Source organism: Brettanomyces nanus, chromosome 1 (assembly GCF_011074865.1).
Source record: "Brettanomyces nanus chromosome 1, complete sequence".
In the NCBI taxonomy this organism is placed as follows: domain Eukaryota; kingdom Fungi; phylum Ascomycota; class Pichiomycetes; order Pichiales; family Pichiaceae; genus Brettanomyces; species Brettanomyces nanus.
The window spans coordinates 1,301,251-1,327,059 of record NC_052374.1 but is presented as its reverse complement, the minus strand read 5'-3'; the positions used below and the strand labels follow the sequence as shown (position 1 = coordinate 1,327,059).

General features: G+C 41.0%; 10 protein-coding genes and 1 non-coding gene across 11 annotated transcripts; 6 read left to right on the top strand and 5 right to left on the bottom strand.

Moving 5' to 3' along the window:
- Nucleotides 1-5: 5 nt before the first annotated feature.
- Nucleotides 6-1,433, top strand: FOA43_000611 (uncharacterized protein; the record flags this gene model as incomplete). Its single annotated transcript, XM_038920938.1, has 1 exon — nucleotides 6-1,433. One exon carries the CDS (start codon nucleotides 6-8, stop codon nucleotides 1,431-1,433), a length of 1,428 nt encoding a protein of 475 aa, XP_038776866.1.
- Nucleotides 1,434-2,620: 1,187 nt separating this feature from the next.
- Nucleotides 2,621-4,629, top strand: FOA43_000610 (uncharacterized protein; the record flags this gene model as incomplete). The annotated part of the gene is given in 2 exon segments (XM_038920937.1): nucleotides 2,621-2,626; nucleotides 2,641-4,629. The coding sequence occupies 2 exon segments, from the start codon at nucleotides 2,621-2,623 to the stop codon at nucleotides 4,627-4,629; spliced, it is 1,995 nt and encodes a 664-aa protein (XP_038776865.1).
- A 171-nt stretch (nucleotides 4,630-4,800) lies between these two features.
- FOA43_000609 (uncharacterized protein) lies at nucleotides 4,801-5,298 on the bottom strand (the record flags this gene model as incomplete). Its single annotated transcript, XM_038920936.1, has 1 exon — nucleotides 4,801-5,298. The coding sequence occupies one exon, from the start codon at nucleotides 5,296-5,298 to the stop codon at nucleotides 4,801-4,803; it is 498 nt and encodes a 165-aa protein (XP_038776864.1).
- Nucleotides 5,299-5,640: 342 nt separating this feature from the next.
- Nucleotides 5,641-7,399, top strand: FOA43_000608 (uncharacterized protein; the record flags this gene model as incomplete). The annotated part of the gene is made up of 2 exons (XM_038920935.1): nucleotides 5,641-5,857; nucleotides 5,913-7,399. 2 exons carry the CDS (start codon nucleotides 5,641-5,643, stop codon nucleotides 7,397-7,399), a joined length of 1,704 nt encoding a protein of 567 aa, XP_038776863.1.
- A 51-nt stretch (nucleotides 7,400-7,450) lies between these two features.
- On the bottom strand, nucleotides 7,451-9,067 carry FOA43_000607 (uncharacterized protein; the record flags this gene model as incomplete). Its single annotated transcript, XM_038920934.1, has 1 exon — nucleotides 7,451-9,067. One exon carries the CDS (start codon nucleotides 9,065-9,067, stop codon nucleotides 7,451-7,453), a length of 1,617 nt encoding a protein of 538 aa, XP_038776862.1.
- A 2,540-nt stretch (nucleotides 9,068-11,607) lies between these two features.
- FOA43_000606 (uncharacterized protein) lies at nucleotides 11,608-12,588 on the top strand (the record flags this gene model as incomplete). The annotated part of the gene is made up of 1 exon (XM_038920933.1): nucleotides 11,608-12,588. One exon carries the CDS (start codon nucleotides 11,608-11,610, stop codon nucleotides 12,586-12,588), a length of 981 nt encoding a protein of 326 aa, XP_038776861.1.
- Nucleotides 12,589-12,944: 356 nt separating this feature from the next.
- FOA43_000605 (uncharacterized protein) lies at nucleotides 12,945-13,844 on the top strand (the record flags this gene model as incomplete). Its single annotated transcript, XM_038920932.1, has 1 exon — nucleotides 12,945-13,844. The coding sequence occupies one exon, from the start codon at nucleotides 12,945-12,947 to the stop codon at nucleotides 13,842-13,844; it is 900 nt and encodes a 299-aa protein (XP_038776860.1).
- Nucleotides 13,845-13,976: 132 nt separating this feature from the next.
- On the bottom strand, nucleotides 13,977-14,303 carry RPP1B (60S acidic ribosomal protein P1-beta; the record flags this gene model as incomplete). Its single annotated transcript, XM_038920931.1, has 1 exon — nucleotides 13,977-14,303. The coding sequence occupies one exon, from the start codon at nucleotides 14,301-14,303 to the stop codon at nucleotides 13,977-13,979; it is 327 nt and encodes a 108-aa protein (XP_038776859.1).
- A 293-nt stretch (nucleotides 14,304-14,596) lies between these two features.
- FOA43_000603 (uncharacterized protein) lies at nucleotides 14,597-16,478 on the bottom strand (the record flags this gene model as incomplete). Its single annotated transcript, XM_038920930.1, has 2 exons — nucleotides 14,597-15,377; nucleotides 15,715-16,478. The coding sequence occupies 2 exons, from the start codon at nucleotides 16,476-16,478 to the stop codon at nucleotides 14,597-14,599; spliced, it is 1,545 nt and encodes a 514-aa protein (XP_038776858.1).
- Nucleotides 16,479-17,963: 1,485 nt separating this feature from the next.
- On the bottom strand, nucleotides 17,964-18,037 carry FOA43_000602. The gene has a single exon. It is a non-coding gene; the product is annotated as a tRNA-Asn (tRNA).
- Nucleotides 18,038-18,852: 815 nt separating this feature from the next.
- FOA43_000601 (uncharacterized protein) lies at nucleotides 18,853-25,767 on the top strand (the record flags this gene model as incomplete). Its single annotated transcript, XM_038920929.1, has 1 exon — nucleotides 18,853-25,767. The coding sequence occupies one exon, from the start codon at nucleotides 18,853-18,855 to the stop codon at nucleotides 25,765-25,767; it is 6,915 nt and encodes a 2,304-aa protein (XP_038776857.1).
- Nucleotides 25,768-25,809: the final 42 nt, after the last annotated feature.

The following is a 25,809-nucleotide window of genomic DNA, read 5'->3' as shown; positions in this document are numbered from 1 at the left end:
AGGCGATGGATTATACTAGTGAAAAATACGGTCAGCTGGTATCGAACACGGATAGTGAACTAATCGAAAGAACAGCAAAGATTTTGGTTGAACTTGTTGTTGATGGCTCTGTCGACTCGATTTTAACATACAAGAAGAGTGACTTCCATCGTATTTTCAAAGTATACTGGCTGAAGACCTTTCCCACGATAGTGTCTGATTTGGAGGCATTTGAATCAAAAAGCGGAGACGATGAACCAGTTTTGGAAAAAGACCAGGAAGAGTTTACGGCTCTTGTACACCAACTAACATCGTTTAAATATCTTAACAATTCTCATAAGATAGCTAGCTTCTTTAGGAAGAAGATTGTGAACAATGACTCTTTCAATTTGACAGACTTGGGTATATTTAATGATTTGGTGGACTTCTTCTCGTCTAAGGGAGATTCCAGTATGGTAAGCAGGGTCTTCAGAAAGATGGACGAATTAGGTGTACAGGCGAACGTTTTCACTTTCAATATTCTGGGGAAGAACTATATGAGCCGTACAGATGTGGTGTTGGAAAGACTAGTCATGTGGGAATCTCTTCTACGGCATATGGTAAAACAGGGAGTCAAGCCTGACTTGGTCAGCTGGTATTTGACTTTGAGTCTTCTACCTTCCAAATCAGAATCAAAAGTATGGATGCTCAAATTAATGACTGAGAAAAAATTGAACGGGGTTTCTAAATTCCATGACATTCAATTGACGGATATGCTCAATAAAGGAGCCTCAATAAAAGAGATGGCAAAATATTATTGTTCCCAGCCACGGGAACAACTTGACGTTAATTGCATGAACACGATAGTTTTCAAATACCTTCAAATGAACGAGTTTGAGAAGGGCTGGAGATTTATGAGTGCAGAAGCATTAAATGAAGATAATCCCGTGAAGCCCAGAAATTCTACGCTGACAATATTCCTGAAAGATTGTAAGATTAAGGATAAATTAGAGCTAATGGTCCGCATCATCAATACGATGAGATTGCGGTATAGATTGATCAATTATAACTCTAATCGGATGGTTTTAGACTACCTTTTGAAAATTGATGACGAAGTTTTACCCAAGTGGTACCCGCTCTTCGTAAAATATATGCTTCGGTATGATCTCTCATACGGAATTGACCGTTATAGAAGACTAGATGTACTTGTGAAACGGTTGCAATATAAAGTGAATAAGAGTTTCAAAAGTGACAATGCTTTATTACTCTGCACAGTTTCATTAGAAAAAGTAACGAGATTTGAAAAGCAATTTTTCCATAACATGGAGAAATTGGTTGTTTTAGAGAACGAGGCTCTGGCACGGCGTGAAAGAGAATACTTGCTACTGGAAGATGGAGAGGAAGAGAATGATGAAACAAGCCGGTTGGTTGATGATCTGGATAGTAGTGTAGGGGGAAGATCGATGGATTGGTAATGTGATATTTAGGACATATTATGATCTGTTGCGGGAGTGTAAGGATATATAGATTCTTGTATATATGGGAGGGTAATGGTTAATAAATTTACATTGTTATATTTGACTAATTAGCAATATTTTGTTTCTGTTTTTCATTTCCCCCAATGAGGAAAAATGCGTTTCACGATCTGCGCTCTCTTTCCTAAAACGTACGCGTCGTTTCCTAAGTTAGAAAATTAAGTTAACGCGTTAGTTGCGCAGAGGGAAGAAATGAACAATCAATAAATTAATTATAGAAATAATAATAGAAATGCTTTGCTTCGGAAACGGAGACGTCAGACCACACGTAGAGTCTAGTTATGGTAAAAGGCAAATAAACTTCACACATGCAACATTTAGACGGAACCTACGAAGAGTTGCTAGAATGTATTACACAAGTCACGTAACCCCCCCCCCCCCCAATAGCCCCTCAATTGTGATCTGTGTTGATGTGAAAGCTCCTTGGCAGTCTGTCTAAAGTGACCGAGTAGCAGTTGTGGTTATTGAGCCTTTCCTCCGCAAACGGAATTTCCGATTAGTCGGCTGAAATCTTAATTTTTTTTTACTCCTGGTAACCGCAAAAGACAATCAAAGAAAAATAGAGAGCAAAAAAAATCTGGTTGAATGAGCCCAAATTTTCAGTTTCATTTTCACTTCCTGAATTTTCAAAATTTTTTCGTTCTCACCATTTTTCCTTGATACGCCTGCTTTTCTCACTCTCAACTACCACTTTCCTGGATCTTTTTTTTTTGCTTTACCTCCATAATTCAATAGATCTGGTTGTTTCTTGGCTCTGTTTTGTCTTGCTTGAGTTTGAACGGTACCCGGAGATTCTAGGCATACCATCAGAAAGTTCCCATTCCATAAGTTTGATCACCATTTTTGTTTCTTGGTGCAGAGTACTTTCCGTTGACTATCCCATTCGCAGATTGTTCATGAGATCACCTCCGATAAAGGCATATTTTCAACATCGATCTTCATTTCCTGTGTCATTCAATCTTCTTCTTTGCTCTTCATAGACTACAATTAGCGCTAATTAGGGATGATGACTTCTACCCCACCTGGTAGTTCTTCCTCCAACTTCAAAGGATTTCCTTCATCATCTCCTCTTTTTAGTGATGGATTATCAAATTCGCTAAATGCTTTTGAGGCACTTGAATTTGATCATGAGCGTTTTTTCCAACAGCAGCAAGATCAGAATCAGGATCAATTATTGCAAGAGCGACCTTTTCAAGATTCTCCACAAGAATCCCAATCACAACAACAACAGCAACAACGACAACAACAGCAACCCCAAAGTTATGATTCAAGAAATACTGATGAACTCATGGATTTTGTACCGATCTCTAGTAATATGGATCCGACATTGCGTTATCCTCCAATTGGAGCGACGACTAGAAGTGGTGGAACCATTCCACCATCTTTCTCTAACTCTACCATCTCGTCTGTCAGCTCAATTCACAATCATATCAGCCCTTCGCTTTCATCTAACTCGCTTACTGCATCCGCCACAAACAACGATGACAACCTCAATGTTATCAATTTAAACATTGTCAGAACGCCTTTGAAGAATTCGTCGAGTTCTTCATGTCTTCGCAAAAAGTCGGCTGGTAATCTTATGGCTACTCCTGCACAGACTCCTGTGCGTCGTGGCGATCTGATCACCACACCGCGTCGGCTGACTATGTCCAGCAGTAGTTCCTATAGACGGGTAAGATTGAGTGAAAAGTCTCCTGCTAATGGTAACAACCCGTTTTATACACCACCAGCATTTTTGTCACCCAAGATCACCAAGCACAGAAAGCAATCATCAATATCAACATCTATATCTCTTGGTCACCTTGACACTGACATTCAATTGCAGCAGCATCATCGTCTTTCTATCTCTCCGCTGGCTACTCCACTGCGAACACCTAGTACGCGGATGGATGGCCTTCGTGATGAACAAGCCGATGCTGATGATGGCGACGATCTTGATATGGATCCGGCCAAAACGTTTATAGAACCTGCACTGTTAATGAAAGAGTCTAGTGGCTCTTCGCATGACGGCATTAAGTTTGGTGGTAAGTTGTCTGATCTAGATGCTTACAGTCAGCAGCAGATTCAGGAACGTCATCTGCAACGGCAGCATTCTTCATATGATGGTTCTAACTCGTTTATTAATCAGGACCTTCTCAACAATCCCCAGGATATTATGCTGTTGATAGACTCAGATAATGTTGAAGATGCTCATTCAAATGATGATAGTAAGATTGTTTATACTTCTGATATGCAATCTCAATACGGGTCCAATAGATTACCGCGTACAAAGTCTATGCCACCTCAAAACGGGGTGAGTACAATACAAGTGGGACCACAGATCCTCCGTCGAAAATTGGCTCGCTCTCGATCAACAATGAATTTAAGTGAAATTGCTGCCTCGAAGGAGGCCAAAACTGCTGCTCTTCGCACTTCTTCCATACACCAAAGCTTTACTATATCGGAACTGCCCGAAGCAGCACTCCAGTATATGGAAGAAGAGTCACAGGATCCGAACCAGAAGCCGCAGCAGCAGCAATCACCACATCGAATGATGGTGCCACAAGTGCCGCATCCAGTTCCCAGGGCCTCTTCGGTTTCTTCGAGCACATCGATTCCTACAGCTCCTGAATACATGGGTATGTTCCCAACGAGTATTTACACCAATTCGAATAACCCACTGACTCAGTATATGACCCCGCCATCAACTGCAGCCTCTGCGGCATCTGCAGCATCTGTTTTTCACGCGCAATCCGGTAAGGAAAGCTTACCAGAGGAAGAAATTTTACAGATATTGCCACCAGGACTGAAAAGAACCCAGTCGAAAAGACTTGCCGAGAACAAGAAAGGTAAGGGTAAGACTAGACAGCCAACTACACTTATTTTAACCGATTTTGAAAGGTCAAAATTGGATTTACCGGAACAATCTGCACGTTCGAAATCTAGATCTAAGAAGGGAAGCAACGAAAAGAAGAAAATTCACGAGTGTCCACTTTGTCATTCGAGATTCCAGCGGCCGGAGCATGTGAAAAGACACATGCGGTCGCATTCATCGGAGAAGCCTTTTGCGTGTCCTCAGCTTGACTGCTGTAAGAGATTCAATAGAAAGGATAATCTTAAGCAGCATTTGCGGAAGATTCACGGCTTGAAGCCCTGAACTCAAGGTCTATGATTGGCTTCATACATACTTTTTTTGTTTTTACTTGTTTAAATATACACGATGAAAATAGACCTATTTTTCTTTGCACAAAACAGAGTAGACAAAGACCGAAATTAAAATCGAGACTGAATAGAATATGAAAGATCCAACGCTCTACCTGCTTATTCCTCACAAGGCATCTCTCACTTGAGCATCAACTGGCCTGTCAGTGACGTCAACAGTTGCAACAACATTAGATTTGTGGAAGTCCTGTTTAAGAACAGTAGCCAAGGCATAGAACACCATATCAATAGTATATAAAACAGCCAATGCAATCAAGGAGGTGGACTTACAAATAAGACTCAAAAATTGAATAAGAGCATAGACTGCGTAAAACAAAGCCCTCTTGAGATTGCTATCCAAAGTCTGCACAAAGGTAATGAACCTATCAGGGACTCTAAAAACTTTCATTAGAAATGGAATCTCAACAAAGGCAAGAAGCACACCTTGAACGATGCCAAGGATGCCGAACACGATGACAGCATTGGCGTGGAAAAGATTGGTGATACCCAATGCGATAGAGATGAACACCAGAAATATTCCGAGCCATTGGCCGTAAATACTAAAGTTTCGTGACTGTAAATCCGCTTTGAAGCCGGATATTTTTATGTAGTCAGTAAAAGCCATATTTAGTAGTAATTGAAGGAAGTGGAAAGAAGAAGCTATCAACGATGTGTTGTTAAGTGAATGACAGTCTATACTTATATTCCAGCCACACACCCTGTGCCTCGCCATCTCCCAGCACATGTTTTTTTTTTTTTTTTTGGTTTTTCGGTTGGTTGTTTTTTTTCTGGCATGTCCTGTTGATCGACTCGTCGATTGTCTCAAGTAGATCTGAACGATTAACGAAACTAGCGGTTGGAGTGGAGCTTTGAATCTACCCCCGATTGACGATTAACACTAGGAGCGAAAGGCCGTTATCCGAACAGAAAGAGGTTTGCAAGAAAATACTTAGATAATCTGCCATTGATGGCTTTGATTACTTCTCTTCAGCAATCTCTTGACAGGAGTACCGCAGTCGAACGCAGTTCTTCCGAATCGGACGACGATGATGAAGACGACGAGTTCACAGCCAATTTAGAACAGGTTGGAAAGTTTGTTTTCCCTCGATTCTCCATTTGGCCTCATCTTCGTTCTGTCAACTACAATCCAAGTGATATAGCCAAGAAACTTTCGGCAGCTGCAAGTTACTATCTACCGGAAACGAGGAATTTTGAAGACATCTTTGCCAGCAAAAAAAGATGACATCAAGAGTCTCTGTATGAACCTAAGTGAATCCTTCAGTGAGGTAATCAACTCTGCTGTCGAGTATCCTATAGAGGATATTGTGGGTGGAGTAGAGCATGACTCTGATGCTGATGCTGATTTTGACCCTGACCCTGATCCTTCAGGTGTGGCCCGATTAAAACCCAAAGAAGTCTCCGATTTTTCATTGGTACAGGATCGGCTTGTCAACTACGATCATCTTACTTATTTAACCTTCGAACAGTTCAAAGATGAGATATTTCTTAGAAAAAGAATCAAGGAGATTTTGGGACTTGATTTGGCTCCTGTTGATAAAAGGTTTTTGATTCAGAAGTTGATGACCCGAACATTTCACGAGAAAATGAAGTACGAAGGTAGCGTTGAGAATGAAAGTGAGTACGTTGATAACGGCATCAGTTCTGCTGAAGATGATGAGGTTGTTCTTAGTGATGATGATCTTCGGCCGTCTTATTTTGATCAGAATTCCCATATCTTAGGTTGCAAACATTACCAAACTAACTGTAAAATCGAGTGTGCCATCTGTAAAAAGTGGTATCCATGTCGATTTTGTCATGATCAGCAAGTTAAATCGCACAAACTTCCTCGAAGCGCGACGAGGTATGTTCTCTGTATGTTTTGTTGCACACCTCAGTATCCCCAACAGTTCTGTGTCAGTTGTAATTGTGAGTTGGCTCGATATTACTGTGACAAGTGTAAGCTGTTTGACAACGATCCGATGAAACATATATATCACTGTGAGAAGTGTGGAATATGTCGTTTAGGTCTTGGACTAAACCAGGATTACTTTCACTGTGATAATTGTCACGCCTGCATCTCAATCGAATTGAAAGATCGTCATGTATGCATTGAAAACTCCACTCTTTGCAACTGCCCTATATGTGATGAGTACATGTTTGATTCCATTAAGACGGTGGTATTTATGTCTTGTGGTCATCCTATTCATCAGTCTTGCTATGATGAATACACAAAGCATTCATATAAGTGTCCTCTTTGCTCGAAGACCATAGTTAACATGGAGGCTCAGTTCCGTGTCTTGGACAAAGAAATTGAACAGACTATAATGCCGGATGGATTAGGTGATTGGAAGGCTCTCATCAAATGTGTTGACTGTGGTGGTCGTTCAAAGGTTCCCTATCACTATCTAGGGCTTCGCTGTGAGCATTGCAAGAGCTATAATACCATGCAGTTAACCATTCTCAAAGGTGATGGTGAGCTGAAGAATGCTGACGGTTGCGCTGCGTCCATTGGCATTCCGGACTTGATCAAGAATTCTCTTGATCAAAACTTTGCATTCGAAGGAAAAGTAGATGACGATACAGATCGTAAACTGGATGAAAATGCCAAAGTTGAAGATTCTTACGTACGAAACTTTATTCGTGTGATTGACAGCTTTGAGAAGTATCCTAGTATTACTGAGGCCTTCAAAGACTGGATGAGTGGATCGATGCCAAGCATTGAATAGCCTACTATTTATTCTCTTTCCTATATTTCTATAATGAGAAACGACTTTATTTTATACAACACGTTTGTTACGTAGACTGGCTATTGGTATGCTCAATATGCGGCTCTTTTTAAGTCCTTCATTTCCTATCAGAGATCCTGTCTCCGTCAGTTCTAATTCCATCTGGGTGGGTAAACTCTCCTGGGATCTATTGAGAATCAAATTACCCAACTTCAATCCCAGCTTCAGTCTATCGTTGTTTTTGGATTTGAAATCATTCAATTTTGATGCTGCATCGTCTAGCTCTATATAGTGAGATTGTGACTGTTGTGACTGCTGTGACTGTTGAGATTGAGATTTCGCTGATATAGAAGAAATCGTTGTGGAGAAAGAATCACGCCTTTGAGGCTGTTGTTGAGATAATGATGAAGATCTGTTCTTCGTCGGAGACACCTCCGAAGTGAGCGAGCTCGATCTGAATGTTCTATTGACCATAGACGATCTCTTTGAAGATGGAGAAGGACTGCAATTGGATATTAATAGACCAGACCCGCTTGCCGACATAGGACTTCTTCTGCTCAGTGCGTGGGTTCCAAGAGGTCCCAGGTCTGTTGTTTGAATGGGAGGAGGTGCCTTTCTAGAAAGCCTTCCAGTGCTTCTATTTGAAGACGTCTGTTGTCCTTTGACCCTCACTTGCTCTAACGAGCTAGCACTCGAAGAACTATGCCTCGTGAGACTGTTCTTACTTTCTAAATCTGGACATGAATAATTGGAGCTGAAACCTTTGGAGTTGCGGGAATTTAATGCCACAGGAATATCTGCTAGCGAAGACTCTTCTAGATCGCTCGAGATAACAGACGACAGAGAATACTTTCTAGAAGTTATGCTTGGAAGTGGCCCCCTCTCGGGAAGGCTAGAATCGCAGGACTTTCTATGGCGAAGAGTCGTAAGAGTAGTGGTGACCAACGGCTCGTTTGCGCCTTGAATATTCTGGTTGAGGCTCTCCTTAAGTCTTTTGTATTTTGTCTTGATATCAAAGTCATAAACAGTGTCCAATGGAGTCCAGCCCTCGTTGTTAACCATGGTATCATCTGCATGGTGACGGATAAGAAGTTCAACACAGCGCATAAACCCATATTGCAAAGCCAAATGAAGAGGAGTGTTACCCTGATCATCGATCAAATTAGGGTATGCGCCATTTTCTAAAAGTATCACCAGGCATTCGGGATGGTCTTTAATGCAGCAGATGTGGGAAGGAATATAACCATGGGCACCCTTTTGATCAACGCATACATTAAAATAGTCCAGGAGTAGCCTAAGTGTTCTTGACGCATTACCACGGCAGGCTACATGTATCACAGTGTCTCTATCGAAATTGAGCTTAATCTCATCCTCGGAAGTAATTTGGGTATAGTCTGAATGAACCGAGCCATTTCCTGTACCCCCGGCTGTTGCAGGTGTAGGTGATGGCCGACTATACGTTCCGTCCTGGTCCCTCTGGGCGATCAGACCGAGAATAACCTCGGATATTTCATATCTATCATGATAGGCAGCATAATGAAGGTTTGTCCAGCCATTTGATGGATCGATATTATCGACTAGATCCGGAAACCGCTTAAGTAACCGCGTCACTATAAAATAATTACCGCTCACTATGGAGTTGCGAAGACGAACTGAGGGATCGGACATGCTAATGGTCGATGATGTCAATGCAGATGTGACGTATGACATATGGATGGGTATAGGTGCGAGAAATGTGAACAAGCACAACCGCAAACGTTAGCAAACAAAGAGTAAGGGAGAGCAAAAGTAAAAGCAAAAGCAAAAGTAGAAGCAAAATTGGTGGTCTGACTTTAACTCCAAAATGTAACAAAAAAAAGTTCCCGTACCTGCTTCTCTCTCAACTACTTAGGAGTAATAAAGAACCAAGTTTTAGAAGATGTCCTAAATCAACCAAACTGTGAATTTTAATGCGTAATGAAACAGTCGCCTAATCATGAGGAACGTGTAAATTGTTTGGGCCGCGTCTATTTCCTTTTCGGGGCCTTGCATGCTGTCTTACGCACAGTTGCAGTCGAGCAAAGATTTCTTCGAGATAATTGATTATATAGTATGGTGCCTGTTTCCTGCTGTATAATGAACTGTCAGTCATTTTCTGATTTCTTTCTCATTCTGTTTCAACTCGTGTCTTTCTTTGTTTCCTTGGGTGTCCGCATTTGATTCTGTAGACGACACATCATCCTGTCTTCTTTGAGTATTGGTGCAAGGGTGTGTACGACTCGTTTGCTGTAGCGTATGGCGCATAAACGTTTTCTTTCCTTTTTGTCCAGTTCTCTCACCATCGAAGCAAGCTGACTAGATTCTGTGAGCCTTATGGCAAAGAACTAATCTGTAGCTATTTGGGAAAAACATATATCAGCTTTGTGCCCGCATCGATATGGTTCGTGAATAAAAGCATGGACTACGAGTCCTTTTTGAAAGCATGAACTGCGAGTCCTTTTTGAAATTGTAAATGATGGAACTGTTTTTAAGAGAATATGTAAAGCTACTCTAAATACCTTCATCTTAGAAGTGTTGAAGATAAGATAGGCTGGATATGCGTATGACTAAATGAGTCGTTAGTAGAGACGGCTGGAAAGTTTCAGATCTTGGCGGATAGATTTCCCGTTGAGGAAATAATTTTGCTCCCCGTTTTCAACAAGGATTAAAACGGTAAGTGATGTATTGATGCCCTCTCCTTCTTCTTTAGTATCTTCAATCTTTAGCAGGATTCTCTTAAAACCGAATTAATACTCATGAGATTGGTCGCTTTGTCTTCATTGGCTGGCCTCTTAAGCTCTTTCGCCATGGGCAATTCAGTTTACTGGAATACCACAGTTAGTACTGTCACGGCAACTTCTTTGGTCACTGTAGATTGCGCCTACACTACAACAATCACAACAAAAAGCTGCCATATGAATAGATGTACTAAGATTATCACTGAAGACCTCACTGTAGGTCCAGGAATTGTCTCCATTGTTCCTTGTGATACTATTACATCTTCGTTGCCTATACCAACAATCTGGGGAGACACATATACAGTTATTCCCGGTATTCCTCTCACTACAAGTTCTTGTGATCAGAGTGGCCAGTGTATTACATATGTCGTCAACTTGATAAATACTGCCCAGATCGGTTCCACGAGGGAATCTTTTGTGACTGAAAGTACTTTCGGGGAATTGTCACAAGCCTCCTCCGTCATTACCACTACCTCGGTGGAGCAGCAGGGGGGATCTGCCTGTTCTTCAATTATTATTAGTGTCATTGCTACGGAGACTGTTATCGTATCAGCATCATCTCAGGAGTTCTTGGGTGGATCAATGCATTTGGAACCTTGGTGGGGAACCCTCGTGATGATGCTCATATGTATGATTCCTTTCTTGATGTGACACTCGGCTTGGAGTGCTGGTCGGAATGCGATTTCGTAAATTTCGGTCCTTTCTTTTAATCTAATTGTTTTTCTTTGCCATTAAATCTTAGATCCATTATGGCCGCTCGGACTCCTGTAAATAAGGATTGGAGCCCTAAATAGAAGAAAAAGTCAGATCTCGGAGACGCGAATCGCATATTCGTTGATCGTACTAAAAATTCTCCGGGGCCGTAAATTTCCTTTTATCCTTTCTCCCAATATACCGGGAGACCCTGTTGAAGCTGGCCTTTTATATGACAGCTCCGATAATAAGCCTAATGATTGAATATAATTCAAGCTTCCCAATAATAGAAAATTAAGATAAATAAATAAGAAAAAGACTATCAGCCTACTGAGTCGACAGGCTTGTTAACATGATGCAAAGGTATATGAGATAGGCCCCAAAACCTGGTCAAGTCATGACAGCTTGGTCAAGAGCAGCTAATATTGCTCTATCTTTTTTCCGCTGATTCAGATTCCTTTTCCCCAGATTTTGGCCAGCTGAAAGTACTAAGCTCTTAACTACGTTTTCTTTTTTTTTTTTTTTTTGTGGGGGAAGTGGAGTCGGGCTAGGGGGTGCAGAATTTAAGTACTTATCTATATTCAAAAGCTGTCTGAACTGGGGAATTATTGGTGGTCATAGCTGGATCTATAAAGAAGCGGTGACTTCCCCCCTCATGCATGTTGGGTTTGGTTTTGTACTTTTTTCCTTCTCTATATCTGGTAGGTAGGTTTAATTGAAAGACTTTCCGTATATATATACACAGGCCGACTCTTGCTCATGACGTCAACAGATAAAAATGCAAACCAGGCCAAGAAGAGAACCATCGACTTGTTGGCCGGCGGCTGTGCCGGCTTGTTCGAGGCTCTCTGCTGCCATCCATTGGATACCATTAAGGTGAGAATGCAATTGTACAAGAAATCTAGTTATCCTGGAGTGAAACCGCCTGGATTGGTCAAAACTGGTGTCAACATCTTTAAAGATGAGGGATTCCTAGCCTTATATAAAGGTCTTGGTGCTGTGTGTCTTGGTATTGTGCCTAAAATGGCAATCAGATTCTCGTCTTTTGAGTTCTACAGGTCTCTAATGCCCAAAAAAGACTCAGGTCACGTGTCTGGTCTTGCTACATTTTTTTCCGGTGTGTTGGCGGGTGTTACTGAAGCTTGTGCTGTTGTGAATCCCATGGAAGTGGTCAAAATCAGATTACAGGCACAACATAATGCCTTAAAGCATGGTGGTTCTGTTGCATCAACCACTGGTGCAGTTCCAAAATACAGAAATGCCATTCAAGCAGGCTACACTATCGTCAAAGAAGAAGGTTTTAAGACACTTTATAGAGGTGTCGCACTTACTGCCGGTAGACAGGCTATTAATCAGGGTGCCAACTTCACCACCTATACCTACTTGAAGGGAAAGTTGCAGCATTCTCAAAACAGGGACCATCTTCCAACTTATCAGACAGCTATCATTGGTTTTATTTCCGGTGCCATTGGTCCATTTTGTAATAACCCCTTGGATACTATCAAGACAAGACTGCAAAAAGAGACTGGTATTTTCAAAGAGTCCAATTTCTCTAGGGGTATGAGAATTGGCCGGGCTTTGTTTAAAGAAAGTGGTGTGAGCGCCTTCTACAAAGGTATCATACCTAGAGTTGCCAGAGTTGCTTCCGGTCAATGCATTGTCTTCCCAGTCTATGAGTTTTTCAAGGTGCAGATGTATGACTTTGCTGGCCTTGAAAGACCAAAAAGACTCAAGGCTTAACATCTATGTAATTTCAATTCATTCATTCCTTTCAAAGTGTATTCGCACCCCCTATTTCCTATTTGAGTTTTCTCCTTTTATCCTGGCTCCGAGAATCGGAGAACCAAATTAGACTGTGTATGTAGTCGATCGACCATAGCAAAAAAAAATGACTGCGCCAAAAGCGGTTTAATTGCGTGCAGCAATAAGGTACGCACGCCTTTCTTTTCTAGAATTAGATTTAATGCATAATGCAGTTTCATCTGAATCTCAAATTACATACCGGTTTTTTTTTAAAGAAAAGCCCATTTATCGTTACTTCACTTGCTATCAGTTTATATTACTAGTGAAAAGGCTATATTATATAAGCTTGGGTTATGCACTCAGACTGCGGACATATTTTGAAACCTCGAGCCGCACAGGGAAGCCACACTATGAATGGAATGGGTTCTAGGCAAGATGCGCAGACGATGGATAACCAAACCGAGAACTCCGGCATCTCCGATGAGTTACTAGCTTCGATTGTGAAGCTTTCTACATTGCAGGAAACAGCAGATATTAATCATGACATGACAGATACCAACACTAAAGGTAGTACGGGTGTCACTCTTTTACAATCTCCTATCAAGAAAACTGATAGCCGTGTGGTGGATTCGCTTGAGTCTAAATTAAGTAGGCTTATTGCAAGACTTTCCGAGAAGAAGGAGAAGAGCGATCAAGGTGATGTAATCAAGATGCTTAAAATGTGCTTAATAAAAATTAAACAGCTGAATATGACGCTGAACTTTGTCAAGGAAGATAATGCATCGAAAATCGATCGATTGGAATTAGAGAGAGATCTTTTGTTCAAAGAGATCGGGTTTATCAAGCATAAAAGTTATAGATTAAATACATCGAAAGCAGATTCTACCCAGGGTGATGCTACTCCAGGTGTACAAGGTTATGTGACTCCCATTACCACTCCACACAGACGCAGGATTCAGATCATCCGCACAGCACGACTGAATCCCGGATTACGACGGAGTCGAAAAGCTCATCATGGTCGGTCGAAAAGCTTGGAGGAAACTTCATCAGATTATAGAGATCGTGCAGGTCATAAGAAAAACAGCTTGAGCCTTGATGATCATAACAAATCACATCTGCACTCTCATTCCCATTCTCAGGGTACACAGTTCTTTCACTACTACTCAAACACTAACAGTGTTGAAGCGGGTGACTTTAACTCCGTCGACAACAGGCGCAATAAGAAACGGAGAGATGGAAAGTTGAACGGTTAATCGACTTGCTCTCCTACTTAATTACGGTTTTTATAGATTGTCTACGTTTTTCTTTTCTTGATAACGCTATCTCTTATTAAGGTATCCTATAAACTATAAGACACATATAGATGAGGTCCAATATCTCTACGCCTAATCGAATAAGCCCATACCCATGTCCTCATCGGACTCTTCCTCTTCTTTTTCCTCCTCCTTTTCCTCTTCAGCAGCAGCAGCAGAAGCATCACCGCCGGCAGCAGCAGCTGGAGCAGAACCAGAAGATGGAGCAACGTTAGCAGACATCTTGAAAAGATTTTCCTTGATATCTTGACTCTTCAAAGCCTCGGCGAAAGTATGAATCCAGACGCCATCGACAGTAGCATTAGCAGCGCTCAACACAGCCTGCAAGTTGTCAGAGGTAATATCTTTGTCAGCGTCAGCAAGAAGCAATGCAGCGTAAGAGACTAATGTTTCACTCATATTGTATTACTATTTTATTCTTTTCTGTAGAACACTAAGGTCGTTTCGATGTTGTTAACTTTTCCTCGAATTTTCAATTTTCACAATGTCTAGTTTTTGATTTTTCTTCAATCTCTGTCTCCTCCCACCCGCACACCCCGAGAAAATATTTTTCGTCTGTGACTGCGAAAAGTCTTTCACTTTAAAGTTTTTACAGATTAGGAAGGTAGCACGGATTTGAAAGGATTCTGGTGTAAGTCAAGCAAACTTGTTGCCGAGTTTATTTATAAGTATGGTAAAGTATATACATGTAATTAAAGGAAAAAATCTTCCATGTCTTTGAGCCACGAGATGTACTCGGTGTTCTCTTTGACGCTGGCGTAGGCAAGAATGAATTCACCCAATTGGTTATCAATACCTCTAGAGACCAGGAACTGTTCAATAGACTCTTGTAACTCATCCGCCAAATTATTGAAAGCTGGACCAGAATATGCAAGGTCTCTGGCGTTGGCAGCTTCGGGAGAGTCACTAAGTGCCACTTCGGAACTCTCGAAGTTGGTTATAGCAGTGACGGCAAAATCATTGTTAACCAGGGATAACGATAGGTCAAAGCCAACAGCCTTTCCATTCTTCTCAATGACAACATTGACGTCGCTGAAGGCCAAGTCCTCGAACTCCGGACTGTTCATAAGATCCTCCTGGTTCTGCATCTCCTCTTGGAATTGTCTCAAGTCATAAGAGGCCTGGGTGATTCTCAACACATCAAAGTACACGTGAATGGTCTCCAAACCGTTCTTCTTGACAAGTTCAGCTAAAACCTTCTTATCTCTGTTGACAATTTCAAAGCCTGACTGTTGAAGGTAAGTCTTGTATGTCTCGTCCAATCCAAAGCTATCTTTTTTTTCGAAATCCAATTCCGAGTGCAACACCTTGGAAAGATCTTCAGATGGCTTATTGGCTCTGATCGAACTGATAGAGAAGAGGCGCTGACCATGTGAAGCCATAGCTCTGGAAGCAGTCAATTTAAAGGAGGTAATGACTCCAATTCTGACCATAGAAGGTCTCGTTACAACTCTTAGAGCATTGTAAGCAAGTCTGAAGGACATCGTTAGTTATACAGGGAGAAAAGAGAGTGGCAAGCAGTGCAATTGGAGACTTTGTCGTAACTTTTTTTTAGCGGGGAGGTAATGTACTTTTCTGTACACCGCCTTGATTACTTCTAGACTTTTCAAGTTTTGATTTTTCGATCTACTTAATTAATGCATAATCACTACCTCTACTCGGTCGTTTAGTCGTTCATTCATCCCCGTATTCTGGCTCTCGTTTGAGATAATCCTGTACAAACAAAGCACTTCTTTTGAACCTTCTTTCGGAATACTTGTTAAAAATGGCCTTATGATGAGTCTTGCAACTTAAGCAACATTCCACTAACACTTCTGCAATAGGTATCAATTGTTCCTCGGAATAGCCACTATAATATGCATGCGCATCCGTCCACTTTCCCTGGTGAAGCATCTTCAGCGAAAGGTAACTGGCACCGGCAGCCAGCCAACTAGGAGGAGCGGCTACAAACCTGGAATCCATTATAGTTATCTCCAGGAAATACTTGGCCAAGGTTCTTATTTCCGAGTCATAATTGTCAGCTTTCGAAGTTCTTCTGAGAAATGACATTGGTCCAGGAAATCCCATATCAAAATCCAATTTGGTAATCATAAATTTTTCCGCTTTTAATAGTTCTCCCGTCGAATATTCATTCGAAACCATGTATGCCATCTGTTTCACCGTTGGGCAGTTAATCTCCTCGTACTTTGCTGCGATAAAAAGTGCTACTGCCCCACATAATTGGAACTTGCTGAGGGAGATAGCACACTTACTCAGGAACCTGTCGATGAGATTGACAGTTAGATATAATGTTTCTGGAAGTAGGTTAAACCGTGAGTGCACCTGCACTATCCAGTTGATTAAAGTAGACCTGTTTTCCCAAGTAATATCGGTTTGAACACGAGGAATGTAGTACGCATTCGGCATGTACTTTGACTCCACATCTCGGAGATGATTGAAAATTTCGGGTGCATACTCTGCAACCATTGATACATCCCAGGTGTCTTCGTCCTCCGGATCTGGGTCTGGTCTGTAATACTTATAGACGGCAGATTCAAGATCCTGTTGAATCTTTGAGCTCCATATTGGAGTCATCGGTGACTTTCCCTCCACTTCAGCAGATGCCCTATCACTGCTGCTACTGCTGATTGTGGACGTCGCTGTTTGTGTATCTTCTTCTTGTGCTTCTTCTTCCTTTCCTTCCTTATATTCTTTTGCGTCCTGATAAACATGTAGTCTACGGTGATCTGCAATTGCCGTTGTCTTCTCAACAAACGGTCCGCTTGATAAGCTTTTCAATGAGCTTTGTGATCTATACTTATTGTTGTTGTACAGCTGTGTCCGTGTCTGTGTCTGTGTCTGTGCTTGTCTTTGTGTTTGTGTTTGGATATGGGTCTCCATCTCCATCTGAGGTTCCGAGTCTGCTCCAGTTTCTATTTCTGTTTCTGCTTCTGTATCTGCTTCTGCTTCTGTTTCTGTTTCCGTTTCTGCTTCTGCTTCTGCTTCCGCCTCATTCTTTTGTCCCTTTGTCTTCTGTCTTCTTCGCTCCTGGATATACTCATGCAGCCCCTCAATGTCAGTTGGCACCCTATGTTGGTTTGCATTAATATTGCTCATAGAAATCAGTCCTAAGGCCTTTCTTCCAGCACGAGAATGGGACATGCTGTTTGACCTCACGCTCTTCGGGTTCTTTGGATTCTTGTGAATATTCTCATCTGTAGTTGACGATGCGCTTCTCTGCAAAGTGCTCAAATATTTATTGTTACTCATGGGATAATGAATGTTGTTATCAAATATTAAATTTTCATCAGGAAGTTAGCAAAGATCAACAATTAAAATATGATGAAATATTAGGACCCTGAATGAATCAATACAAGTCTTGATGGTTTTGTTTAATTTCAGGTGATCGAAAAAAAGCGCACCTCTTCTGAATGCAAATGCCAGTTACGACGAAAAGGAAAAAGGAAAGAAAACTAAATAAGAAACAAATAAGAAGGAACGGAATCACTTTGTTCCTTTTGTTCTGATACAATCAACGAAGAGGTTGCATTCCAAGCATGGATTGTTATTTAAGTCCGATGAATGTCAAGCCCACAAGAAGACTTATCCCAATTGTTTTCTATCTTTCCACATTGAGCTATGTGTCTCCCCCATTTTGGAGCGTACTTCTTCCAAACTTGAAGCAGCTGCCGCGGTTACGGTTAGATCGAACTCTCGGAAATGTAAATAAAAAAAAAAATTTCAGACCCATCGCGCATATTGATTGTTTACGTTCCTAAGGAATTTTTTGAAACACGCTTCTTGAATTACAAACATCCTTCAAATACTACATACCTCTAAAACAGAGAGCATGTAACTAAATGGCGTATCCAAGTTGAAAGAATTTTTCACTGGATAGTCATTAACTATTGATCTGAATAGCCAAGCAAGTAGGTTGCTGGGCATGTTTACTGCTCATTGTGCTTTCTGCATGTTCACCTAAGCAACTGTTGTCGTATATCCCTAACGGGAAATGCCGTCCCATCTCTGGAATGTAGCGTATCATGAATAAGTGTGAGGAAAAAAAAAATAAAAAATAACCGACCAGGGTGAGGATTGAACTCACGCTCTTGCGATTAACAGTCGCACGCCTTAACCAGCTTGGCCACCCAGTCAGACTTCATTTTTTAGACGACCTGGTTTATATCACCTATCAACTTTGGGCAGAGATAATTTTATTGATGATATTAATCTTTATGATGGATGTTTTCAAATTGAGACTTTCTGTTGTGATTCCTTTTCTTTCGTATCTTCAAGATAAGAAATTTGTCATCCCGGAAGATCATGCAGTATTCTTGATTGCTCGCACCTGATCGCTTGTATTTCGTTTAGTCTTCTAACTCTTCGTTTAAAATTGTTTGTTTGACCACCCAATTGATTATATACTGTATGAAGAGTTCACTCTTTTATTTCCTCTAAGGTACCTATGAATCCTGTTTTTTGATAATCTGATATGATAGTAATTGCATTGTTAGTCGCATCATTGAATTATCACAGTTACCATCAAAGCTGATATTCAGATAATAATATGTGTACTTCTTTTACGGTTTCGTTTATAAAATGTAAACTTCCTATTTTTTTGTAGTCTTGATTTGCTCAAGTTATATCTCATTATTCGTAAAGCACACTTAACACCAAGAGGTAACATTCATTTTTATGAGAAGATGCAAAGGCTTACCCTCTTTTTGGTTGACTCCAATTTGGTGCTTTTGTAATCAGTAGTTACACAATTGTAGATTGACTACAAGTAAACCTTTCTCTGCTGTTTTTTGTGTTGAATATGCTCTTCTTTCCGATTGACTTTTGAGTCCCTTTTTTTTAAGCATAATGAAAATCCCCGGAGATCGCGAGGGCAGACTTTAAATACTCGTAAACGAAAAAGCCACGGTTCATTTATGTCATCAGAATCTTCTCTACTTATCTCTCAATCATGACTTCCGAGTTCCAATTTGAAAAACTCAAACCCAAGATCATCTGCCAGAACGATTCGGAGGCGTGTCAATTGGCACAATCCGAGCTAGCCTCATACCTCAGCAATATCCTCTCGTTCGTAGAATCTAAGGCCGATGAACCTGGCACTGACGACCTCCTTGACCTCCTTGAACAACTACATCTTCTCTTGAAATACTTATTGGAAACATACGGAAAAACGACAAACGTTGCACTTCTCACGGTAGAACTGGATAAACTACTTGCGAAAGATTATGCATACATCTTTTCACTAATGCTTGAGAGTGCCCATCCAAAATTCTCCACAAAACTCATTGACTTGACCAGTCGAATGAGTGACCTTGTCACTTCTGACGTCAAAAAGATCTCGCTTAAAACCAATTGGTACAGCTCTTTGAAGCACCTGGCCATCATCGTTCTTCAGTTCCTATTTGACAAGTTCAACGGCTTTCTTAACTCTTATAAAGAGGCCGTGTTGAACTCGCTTTACAAGCATTTGACAAAGTGCCATGACAATTACAACTCTGCGATTGAGGGAAACATATTTCGAGCAAATTACTTCACGGACATGGTGAAATTGGTGGACGTACTCTGTGCTAATGATAGCAGCACCAACTTACTGAACGAAAAGCTTTTTCACAGGTTGCTCAAACTTACTAAATATGTCACCATGAGGGACGCAGAGTCTAAATTTGTGTATCCTTTGCCTGCCATTATTCACTCGTTTAATATTTTGACTACATTACTCAAGTCGGATCGTTACGTTTCCGGCCTACCATCGAAGAAAACTGCTAAAAATCCAACCTATTATTTGACCTCTTTAAGCAAGTATCTTTACCAGTTTGTACTATCGATGGATACCGATCACAAGCAGCTAAGGCTTTTACTAGCGAAAAATTTGGCCAATATACTTGTTTTCGACTATGTGGTGTTTGGAGCCAGTACAGGCCAGACTGACACCGTTCTAAAGTCATCAGTCTCATTCTTACTCTCAAATTATATGAAGGAGACAAGCACCAAAAGTATTAGAATGGGCATTCTCGAATGTTTGGTTCAGTACATTTCCAAATTGAACCTATATTATCAAACCAACAGCCTCTCCAGCGGTAGTGCCGGTGATCATAGCAATTCTGGAATCAACTTCGCCGCCTACAACTTCTTTGATATTATGCAGGTCATGTACCATTACATTTTTGGCGTTGGTCAGCCACTAAAATTATCAAACAAGGGCCCTGATAGAGATTCATTGTTGTATACTGTCACCAACACAACTCAAATGAGTGTGGCACTGAAAATATTGGATGAATTGAGTATGTTCTACTCTTTCATGCTTAGAGAACTTGATAGCGATGTCAACAAACTTATTATTTTGGCGACAATCGTTCTTGGTGATGAGAAGAACGCTTCACTAACTTCATTAAACTCGTTGCTGAAGTCACCGATCGATGAATGTCCCAACGAATGGTATGCTCTATCACTACTAGAATTTTCTCAGGCAATAATATCTGACATAGGCGAGTATGTGCTTACTCGCCAGGATGGTATATCTGATTCTCACGAGGATGTCGGCACTCAAGTTGCAGGCAAGCTATTCGAGTTCTGCAAGAATGAAAACTATAAACTCAGGGTGAAATCTGCCGAAACGCTTGTCAAACTTGTTCAGATCAAACCAGAACTTTCTTTCAATATTCTCAACACCTCAATGGATAATCTTGAGCTTTCATTCGATGAGAAATCTGGAAATAAGGGGTCATGTTTCAACGAAAATCACGGTTATGCCTTCCTTATATCATTGCTATTGACTTCCTGTCCTAATGACCACATTTCAACGGACCTTGTATTGAAAGTACTTACCCTATGCACAAATTCTCTCAAGAGGTTCAATTCTTCGGTGGTTTCTAACAATCTTCTGGGTGGTGGAGCTGGTTCTGGCGTGTTCATTTCTAATGCCAGTTATGAAAAGCAGTTGATCAGTTGGATTTTGATGATGGGCCTTTTCAATTTTGCATCCACGTCCTCTGGGGGCTCTGAAGGAAACTTATTCTGGTTAGAGAACTCCCAATATCTAGGCATTTGGAAGAACTTGTTGGGCCATTCGCTCCCTTCCGAATTCGTTCAGTATGACTTAGATATACATGGCCATAAGGTCATCACTAATGTTGGTGAGATCGTTAAGTTGGTGGAGATCAAGAACCATGCTCTTGCATGCCTCATAACATATATTGGCTTTCTTTCTGGTTCGAATTCTTCCAAGACTCAAGTTTTCGATGACATTTATTCGGGCAGCCATCTCACCCCCGAGATTGCTAAACAGCTCAACCAATTACTTGCCAAAAGCTTCATATTTCTAAAGAACTTGAAAGCACAGGCTGAGAACAACTGTGATTTGCCACCTTTCTTGGCAACCAGAATGAAATTGAATAAACTGAGGATTTATGAAGCTTTAATTACACTCATGCCATTCCTCAATATTCGAAATGACTTGAACTCTTCAATTCTCCTTCAAACTGTGAATGACTTTTCAGATATCAATGCATACAGATACAACTACATTCCAGTTGACTTTGCAAAGACCGCAAAGGCTAAGGAGACTTACAAATTAGACGAATACGAGATATATCGGGTGGATGACGGCCTTAATTTTGGCATGACTAGCAAACTCAATGGATTTGGGGTGGACGAACTTATGATTAAAAGGACGGGAATAAACCATTATGATGCCATTGACAACGGAAAAGGCAATAAAGATGACGATCATGACATTGATATCATTACAGCACCAGAATACCGAATGGTAGAATCTCCTCGTATAAAGAGCCATCTTTCTCCGGTTTCTGTTTTTGATACGTCTTTCGAATCGTTTTCTCGCGGGACTTTTGCTCACAACTTTATCCACGATCCATTATTGTCGTTGATGCACGATGGCAGCAATGGTCCTGGTTATACCGAGACTATGCAATATCCAGTGGGAAACGGCACCATGATTGTGGATCTGGCGGTGGAAATATTTGCTATGGCTTTTCCCTACTTGACGTCTAAAATCCAGCAGTCTGTCATAGAGAACATGAGAACAGCCGTCTTTTACAAGTCGAAAGAAAGCAGAGATCTTACCGAAACAGGCAAAGAGACACCTGCAACAATGGCTTCCAAACAAGTCAATATGTCTCTACTGATGAGAAAAAAGGCCGTTACTGTGAACGTCTCTATGGCCATTCATAGTTCTTTAAGCTTCATGACGAATATGAACCTGCAGAATTCGACTTTGATGCCAGCTTTAAGTAGTGTCGTTGTTGAGCTACTTGCTAAAACATTGAAGAATTTCGACAGCAACGATGCCTACATGGCAAACTTGAACTCCGAAAGTATTGGTATGTGCTGCGCTTTGATTGATATCAAAACTGATACAGATGTTATCACTAATCAGATCTCTATGACTGTCAACTCTATTATTCAAAACAGTCAGCCTCTGTTGAGGTCATTCGACATCAATACCCTTGCTAGCATTGCAAGGTTTACTAAAGTGTCGAATCGTTTCAATATTAACGGGACGTTACTCATTTTGGCACTTGATCCTCACCCGATGGTGCATGCATCCGCTCTAGATGCTATAGCTACTCTTATTTCCACTCAGTCTCCTACGGAACTAGATACCGAATTTTTATGGAAAGTTTTACTTACTTTGGAGAAAATATGGATTGGTGACTCTTTTGGAATTCATGCTACTACATCGATCTCCTGCAATATGAGTTACAGGGAGCATTTAAGTTCGACAGTTCTCATTAGCAGAGTGCTCAGAGCTATAGTAAATCTTGCAGGGCCACTAATCTGCTCGTGGCCTGAAAGTTATAAAAAGATTATCCACAGTCTTCTACTTGGACTTATTTACCTTACCACGGATAACTTTGTGGTTGTTTCAAGAGAATTGTTGAAGACGCTAGAAGAGTTGACGGTATTTGACAAAACATTGATTTCTCCGAGTGTCTACCGACGCTTTATCAAATTTCTATTGCTCAACAACTTTAGGGTTGGGGTGTACGGCCACGCACTGAGCAGCTTGCCTTTGAACAGTGACGACGACAACTCTTCTATTTCAGAGCTCTTTCCTGTTACGACAAGCGATATAATTTGGAAAATGGCATGGGAATCATACCATCAGCTGATCAGAATCAGCCAGAAGGGTACAGGAATTATCACTGATAGAATGGAGCTATTACTATGGATTTCCTTGGATCATGATGCGTCCAACAAATCGGTGAAAAGAATTCTCAAACAGCTACTAGAAGACTGCATATCGGGGACTGGCAGCACCAAGCTTCAATGGCTTGATAAATTGATCGACTATTTCAATATCGCTAAGTCCGATCTTGTTCACACCTTGCTTGATGTTTTCAGGAAGAGAATTAACAATGGCGGAATGTTCTTTAGAGCATCATTATCCACCGCAGTGTCTGCAACTCGGGGTTCTACTTCTAGGAGGAAAACACAGCCCGGCATTGATAGTTCTTCTGCAATGGGCACAGATACTTCTAGGAGATCGATATCTCCCAGAAATTATGACGATGAGGACGCAAACGCTGATGCCGAGGCCGGGGGTGCGTTGAACGGCCTTGATGAAGGGTTATCATCACAGTCGAGCGAGGCCCCGACAATTTCAGGACCGGCAGCGAAAGCTGAGGATATCAACTCTCAAGATAGGAACTTCCACAATTTAAGCGATTCTCTACAGCTATTGGATCTTGAAAGTGAGCAAACTTGCTGGAGATTCAAATTAGTTATTGTTGATTTGTTGAATGACCTGCTCTCCTATGCCTACTCAGATGAAAAGCTTAGGTTACATTTGTCTAAACGAGTTCCCGACTTTATCAGAATATCCTTCATTTGCTCCACTTCCAGCTTGACTACCCTTAGGGTGTCTTCTCTAAAGATGCTTGAAAGCATAATTGATATATATGCCGACATGAAGGACCCTTTATATAGGGATGTTTCTATTTTGGATCAGCAGCAAGCCCAAATAGTGACAGCTATCATTCCCGCCTTTGATAAGGGATCCACGGTGGAACTTACTTCTGAGGCAATATTGTTGGCATCCAAACTTGTTACGAGCGGTGTTACTCCCATAAACAGTGTCGGAAGGATTTTGAAGATATTAACAAGTTCGTTGGAGGAATTTGCCACCCAGAGCTCTCTTGGCAACGGTCGAGGTGATGAAGCACAAGAGCTTAGTGGGAGGGGAAAGCCAAAAGTTGGTGAAATGACTATCACTTCTTTAAAGGCACAAAATAAGATCAAAGTTCACATTTTGCAAGGATGGGCTCGTATTATGGCCAATGCCAATCGGAACGATGAACAATTACAGAAATTGGTGGCAAAATACAGTGAAGTACTCATACCATTGTGGTTCTACTCTCTGAGGAATTATGCCATGCTCAAGTATGGTGAAGAATACTCTTTGGCGAATACCGAGGAAATGGATTTGGAGACCTTCCAGTCAAGTTGGATAGACATTTTAAATGCGTTGGGAAAGGTTGCAGGAGAGGAGCCGGACAAGTTCACCGAATATCTGGGAGATGAGGCTACCAATTTCTTCTTTATCGTGTTCGGCCAATGTATGGAATTTTTGATCAAATTGTCTTCTCGAAAGCAAGTAATTGATGACAAGCAAGAGGCCATTGTTTTAGAGTCTTTGCAGAAATTGCTACGTTTGGATATGGCCCTTAAAATCCTTTTCAAGGATTTAATATTTCCCGAGTTTATTGACCTTTTGGACAGGCTGGTTTCGATATCTAGCACCGATATTCAGCTTTGCATCGTCGACCTTTGTAAGAACGTCTTTGAGGGATATTTCAACATGCCTTCTGATGCCTCCGCAAAATTGCCAGACGAGCTTTCAAATGATGTTGACAGACTATTCGAGCTTATTAGGGTTAATACTTTAGTGATCGCTCGAATTTTGCCATTTGTGAGAGATAGATATATTGATATGGATAAGATGCATCCCGTTTCCCAATCGGATTTGGTCTTACTGAAAAAATCGTTTGACGCCATAGTGGAAATGATTGGATATCTTCCTGACGTGATGAGAGTGGATCTCTATTCATGCATACTCTACATTTTTACTTTGATCTATCAGCTCGGTAATGGAGATATCATTTCGATGCTGCTTCCAACGTTGAAAAGAACCATCACTAATTTTGAGATGATTGATTCTAGTGATCCAAATTTGCTTAACTTTTACGCCACCATTAAAGGCTACTTGAAGAGAGACACTAGTTATGCCTTATTGACCGTACTCATTATTGCGTCGACCTTAAAAAATTTAAAACTAACCTCTGATGAAAGTGATGAGGTTGCTCAGTTCATTGCGTCCGGGTTGACGTTGGAAGATACTAACCTTGTTATACTATCGACACAGACAGTGAAGACCTTGATTAAAACTCAGCAGTCCCAGAATGGCATTTTGGCGAAATTGATTCCTAAGTTGATTCATTTGGTCAGTAGTGATCCTACAAATCTGCAAGAGCCAAAATTGGTGCTAGAGATCCTTATCACACTTGCAAAGTCATTGAGCACAGATGATGAAATCCTAGCTTCATATGAGTTGGTGGTTCCTACCCTTGTGTGGTTTTCTGAACTTAATAAGAGAGTATTTCTTCGATACGCACACTTCAAGTTACTTGACTTCATCAAATTTTCCCCTATTGTCTTCAAGTCATTTATTGAAAGTTCATGCAGCGTCGAACTGAAGGCTAAGATTGAACAATTAGTTAAGCTAAGCCTGTCATCCGCTTCTTTGAACAATTCGCAACACGAAGAGCTTGATGAAGGTTTCGAAGCGGATGAGGAGAATGGTCAGGAAGGAGAAGTTACTCACATCAACTTGAAGAAGTTTGAATAGATATAGACAGTAAGCCTAACTAGTTGACGAAAATAGAGCTGA